Below are 6,000 nucleotides of genomic sequence, written 5' to 3'. Positions count from 1 at the left end.
TATTAAACCAACATGTTTCCTTGAATCCAAGATGAGGTCCCCCTTACTCCCCCTCCAATAAGCATAAGGGAACAAGAAGCCTTGTCTTGGATTTCAGTTAGCTGAACAGGCATCAGCTTAGCTCTAGCTTTGGTTCTGAGTCCCAGCCTGAAGCCAGAGCTGAGCTGCTGCCTACCCTGGGCTGAAATAGCTCATTTGGCAGGGGAGGGGCACGTGACTGGAGTGGGTGAGTGCAGGGAGGCTGGGGGGAGGAACCTGCAGCCTGCAACCCCACCACTTGGCCCTCTGCCTCTGTCTGTTCACCTCCTCTTACTCCCTTCTCCCCAGCTGCCTCCTCCAGCCTTACCTTCTGCTTCACCTCCAGTCCCTCCAGCCCCGACCCTGCCTGGCCAAGAGCTATCGCCACTTCTCCCTGGCTGGGATCTCTCTGCTGCTGAGTGCCCCAGATCTGGAGCAGAGCTGCAGCAGAAGGCAAGGGGGGGAGGGGGGGCAATGACATGGGTGGGGCAGTCAGGGGCTGGGTAGGCTGGGGAGCAGAGCTGTGGCAGAATGTAAGAGGGGGCTGGGGGAAAACAGGCACAATGTGCAAGGGATGGGGTGTCAGGCTGCAGGGGAGAGCAGGGGGTGGAGGTGGCAAGAAGTTGGGGGGTAGGCACAGGGTGCAAGGGGCAAGTGGGGGGCAGGCTTTGCAGGGACAAGGTACAGGGGAGCAAGAGGAAGGCATGTGGGCCTTCATCCCAAGCTGCTGCTTTCCTCGCCACAGCAGTGGGAGCCAAGGTGGGGGGAGGGGGAATGAAATTAAGACAATCTTCCACTAATTACATTCTATAATTGGAAAATTGCAACAAATTTATAATTATCCTTGTATAGAAATACAGTAACACTATTGAATAACAGACCTTACTTCATTTACTTGTTAAAATAAGAATTAAAAAAAAAATCACCTGAAGGCTAATTAAAGATAGCATAGTTACATAAAATATATAAACTAGAGTAACCAAAAAAAGTGTCACTTAGAAATTTTTCTTTCCTTTTGACTCACACTTTGTCAACAAGTTTTTTTGTCAGAGTCATTATATTCATTTGCCGTGATACATCTTCACAGGGCTTTAACTTTCTTTCTGTTTTTGAAAATGCTGCTTCTGGTGAAAATGAATGTGTGGGAATTTCTTCTTTTCCTACAATGAACCTGGAAGGAAATTGAAAAGAGAAATGATAATTGTAACTTTTGTATATAACTATACACACACACACACACACACACACACATACACACACACACAGTGATTGCACCAAACATTGATCCTGAGGAGATGGAAAGGCTTATGTCCCAGTCTGAAAAAAATCAGTATAGTGACTTCTATTTATTCTCATACAGATAACTACAAAACTCTTTAAAAATGAAATTAAAGAAAAAACCTAAAGAGTGCAATGTGTTCTGAAACAAACACAGCTCTAATAATGGAAAACACCAGATGAGAAAGTGAAGGAGATCTCCAAGAAGTTTCAGAAGAGAAGAGGGTAATACTGGAGCAGACGATCAGGACTGTATTTGTAAAATGAGTACTGCGTGTTCATTTTAGAGTATGTTACAGGCATATTTAGAGTGTTCCCCTAAAGAAGGTCGCCTCATACTTTCCATTATAATCTGTCGTTTGAAATTTTGTTAAACTTTAAACAATTGGACTGAAGTTTTCCAAGCCTGGTGTCTAAGTCAGAATCATGGTCATCCCAGACCCCCAAATTTTTTTGAGAAAAATGTGACAGCCATTTCAGAGAATGTAGGAAGTAAAAAATACGCAACTTTTCCAATATGAAAAAACAGGCTTTTTTGAACAGCTCATTTTCAAAGGGGTTTGAACAAAGATTATAAAATCTGGCAGGGAGATGAGTCAGCCTTTTTCTGTCTCCCAGGATCTAAGACCAGATCTGGCCAAGCTATAAGCCATTAAAATCAATATTGGGAAGCATGAAGGAGAGCTTGCCAGGCACTTACTTGTGAAATTCTGAAAGTTTTGACTTCAACATTTCATCTGCACCATGAGGGCTCTCATGTTCTATTGAGAGTACTGTCTACATTGTGACTACGATAATAGTACAATGTGTGTAGTACAAAAGTATTGCTCACGAGGGAATGTAGATGGAACAGATCCTCTTATCTTTGGTCTGGGGAAGGAACAAAGGGTGAGGCCAGAAGACTCTGAATTCTAATTCTCAGAACAACTTTACCACTTCTGTGAACTTTGTAACCCTTACTGAGTATGACCTCAAAACCTCCGTGTTAGATGGGAATCCCATTTATAGATAGGAACTGAGGTTTGGAAAAGTTATTTTGTCTAGATCGGTTCTTATGCCATGTTTATTACCAAAGTATCTCTGAACCTTCCTGTAGTGTATTAAGACACATGACTCAAGTCACCTGAGGTGTATTCCCTTCACCTCCAATGAACTGCAAATTGGAAAATTTTTCTGAAATTAACAAAAAAAGATGGGCTGAATCTAGTAATTACCTTAGAAGTAAAGTACACACGGGCAGCAATGTTTAGAAATAAGCCCTGGAAAAGGGAATGGGAATAAAAATTCTTTGAACAATTATATCAAATATGCTGTTGGCTTCCTGTAGCAGAAGCTTGTGCAGCAAGCTGTTACTTCAATCATATGTTTGGGGAGTATCTGTTTTTAAGGGTTCTTTTTAAATATCTTTGCTGGTATGTATTAGTGCTACAAGAAAGCAAGGTCAAGTAACATACCTTACATGTGAAGCAGAAGGCTCCTGTGGTTTGGGATGATACTTAAATGCTGCAGGATTTCATTCAGCAGCCTAAGACTGGCTCTGAGAGACTTCTATCCCCTGCAGAGATGAGTGTAGACACTGACCATAAAGTAACACCCTGGAGTTTTAGGTGATCCTTTAGAGCAGTGGTTTTCAAACTTCCTAAAGTCACAGGGCCTTTTCATATCACTTCTGCCATGCATTCCCTAGGACTGTGGGCCATGTGAGCTGATGCAGAGCCAGGTGATGCAGCCCAACAATGGGGGCACACTGCCTTCCAGCCCACCTTCACATTAGGCTCAATCTCTCTGATGACCTACTGCAGAATCCCAGGGCTCTGGGGAACACAGTTTGAATACCACTGCTTTAGAGATTAGGGCACAAGCCACAAATTAAAATAAAGACAAAGGTTTTTAACTTGTTTCAAAAGTCTATAGGAAGCCAAAGCACATAGTTGACACATTGTGACAGGAGTGCCTCTTCTGGAGTCCTTGTATCAGTGACCCTCCCCTCCTGTCATGGGTCAACTGCCTGCCTTCTCGCCTGCCATGCCTTGATCTTAATTGATTAATTTTTGTAATTAAGTGGGAGGCTGCCCATTTTCTGCCCCGCTGCTAGGGGGCATTATCTGCGGCTTCTTTTCTCCCCCTACACCGCAGCCCAAGCTTCACAGATGATACTGATGTGGTTTGATCTGGGGCCTTGTAATTTGGCCCTCCCCTTGTCCTCCCTGAGCTTTCCACAGCCCTATCTCGCTCTGTCACACTCCGCGCCTTCCTGGCGCTTGGGCTCTCCGCAGCCCTGTCTGGTACTGTGCCTTGATTTATGTGGGAGCCAGGCCCTGCCCCTTCTGGTCAGCTGACCAGATGCAGGTGTGGCCAATTCCCTCCTTAACCAATTGTCCCAGCAACCAGCACCTGGGTTCCTGCCTCTGCTCTGAGAGTAGCAGGCACCTTAGTGTCCTGCTACACACCTTCCCTCCTTAAGGCCCTCACTCACCCGGGTGGGTCCTCACGTTTGCAGGTACCACCTTGATCCTGGGCTTCTCTGGGCCTTTCTTTGGTCACCCGGTAACTCAGAAAGTGGAGGTTTTCAGGCGCCTCCTACTCACCTTTTCCCCAAGGTCACACCATGTGGGATTTGTTAGGGGTTACCCTGCTGCAGGTAATCCTCCCTCACATTAGCCAGCCTTGGTAGGGTGCCACTTAGGCCTGTCTTTTCTGCTATGATGGGGCTCCGCCAGTCATTGTGAGATTCGCATATGATACCTTTCTCTAGCATCATTGCAATCTCCGTTTTTATCTGGCTTTGAAATCACTGGGGAATCTGTCTCCAGTTCTCATGGATCACCTGGTCCAGAGAAGTCTTTATCCAGTGCACCACACCCTGAGCTTCCCCAGAGGTTCCCTGGAACACCTCTCTATACTCCCTGACTAGCTCGGCAGCCTGTCTTCTCTGTTCTGACAGTCGTGGGGCCAGTTCTACGTCACCTGGTCCACTTCCCTTGGTTAACGCGGGTCCCGATTCTAATTCCTCAGGATGAGGGGCTAAGTACATACACTCCTGGTCTTCCCATTTTTTCAACATATTAACATGGTATACCTGTTTCTTTTTCTGCTTATCTGTCCGATACACTTCAGAGTCTATGGGCCCCACTTGGTGCGTAACTTCATAGGGTCCCTGCCACCGGGCAAGTGACTTACTCTCACTGTCCAGCAATAGAACCAACACGCAGTCCCCCACATCAAACTTCCTTTCCCAGGCGCCTCAGTTATAATATTTCACTTGTCATTGCTGGGCTTCTCTGAGATTTCCTAAAACCTCTTTTGGAGCTGCTTCCAGGTGTTCCCGCAGTTGGATCATGTATCGGATCATGTTTTGGTCTTTACTCTGCTGTTTTTCCCAACTCTCTTTAGTTAGATCCAGGATTCCCCTTGGTTGCTGGCCGTATAATAATTCAAAGGGTGAAAACTCTGTTGAGGCCTGGGGTGCCTCTCTTACAGTAAACAACAAAGGTGGTATCATTTTATCCCAATTCTGAGGACTCTTGACCACAAACTTCTTTAGCATCTGTTTCAGTGTCTGATCAAAATGTTCCACGAGCCCGTCTGTTTGGGGATGATACACGGCTGTCTTCAGGTGTTCAATCCCCAAAGCTTTACTCACTCCCTCAAATACGCGTTATATAAAATTCGTTCCCTGGTCGGTCAGTAGTTCTCTAGGGAGTCCTACTCAGGAGAATGTCTTCAAAAGTTCGTTTGCCACGTTTGATGCGGACACGGTCTGCATTGGCACAGCTTCCAGGTACCTAGTTGCATAATCCAGTAAAACTAGTATGTACCAGTTCCCAGTGCTACTTCGGGGAAGCGGCCCCACAATGTCCACAGCCACCCTCTCAAAGGGAACCTCTACCAGAGGCAACGGGATTAAAGGAGCCTTTGGGGGGTGCCTTGGGTTCACTTTTTGGCACATGGGACATGAAGCGCAATACCTCGCCACTTCCTGCAACAGTCCTGGCCAAAAAAATCTTGCTCGAATGCGGGCTTCAGTTTTGTCCCAGCTCAAATGTCCACCCATAGGGAGCTCATGAGCCACCTTCAATAAGGCCCGTCGATATCACCGAGGTACCAACAACTGTACGACCTCCCCTCCTTCTGGCTTCGCTTGCTCAATTCAGTATAGGAGGTCGTTTCTTACCTCGAACCTCGGGGTTGTCTTCATCAGCTCTGGTCTCAATACCTCGCCATTTCGTTGGGCTAGGTGTTCCTGCAGCGCATACCAAAAATCTGCCTCCCGACTCTGCTGCAACTGGAAATGTTCGTCTTCCCACAAATGTGCAACATCCATTCCTTGTTCAGCCTTCCTGGCTCTTGGGCTCTCTGCAGCCCTGTCTGGCACTGTGCCTTCACTGGCGCTCGCTGCCCCCTCTCTCTGGGGCTGGGATCTCCACGCTGCTGTGCGTCCCATATAAGGCCTCCTCCAACCCCTAATAGCTTCTCCCAAAGCACCGGTCAAAAAGCAAACACAAACACAAAGCCCCTAGGCTATAACAAAAATCCAAGCTGCTCAGCTAAAACTTCATTCAATACCCACCAGGGAATACTCCATCCCATAACAGCATCAGGAGCTGCTTGTGCAGTCAGGCCTCTTTTCTTTTCCACATAGGCAGAGCTTCTTTCCCTTTGGCTGCCAGCAGGGAACAGCCCTCCTGGCCTCAGGCCTGGGGT

The 6,000-nt window shown here is 46.9% G+C and overlaps 1 protein-coding gene across 3 annotated transcripts in view; it reads right to left on the bottom strand.

The window, feature by feature from the left end:
* TMEM135 (transmembrane protein 135) overlaps positions 1 to 6,000 on the bottom strand; it is a 447,390-nt gene that overhangs the window by 55,971 nt on the left and 385,419 nt on the right. For all 3 annotated transcript variants that reach the window (XM_019524781.1, XM_019524779.1, XM_019524780.1), the window contains one exon: positions 1,043 to 1,189. In XM_019524781.1, coding sequence (XP_019380326.1) covers positions 1,043 to 1,189 — 147 coding nt within the window. The remainder of the gene's footprint in view (positions 1 to 1,042; positions 1,190 to 6,000) is intronic.

This window comes from Gavialis gangeticus, unplaced genomic scaffold (genome assembly GCF_001723915.1).
Source record: "Gavialis gangeticus isolate Ggan-Ray unplaced genomic scaffold, GavGan_comp1, whole genome shotgun sequence".
In the NCBI taxonomy this organism is placed as follows: domain Eukaryota; kingdom Metazoa; phylum Chordata; order Crocodylia; family Gavialidae; genus Gavialis; species Gavialis gangeticus.
The sequence above is the reverse complement of the archived record's forward strand: the minus strand, read 5'-3'. Positions and strand labels throughout refer to the sequence as shown.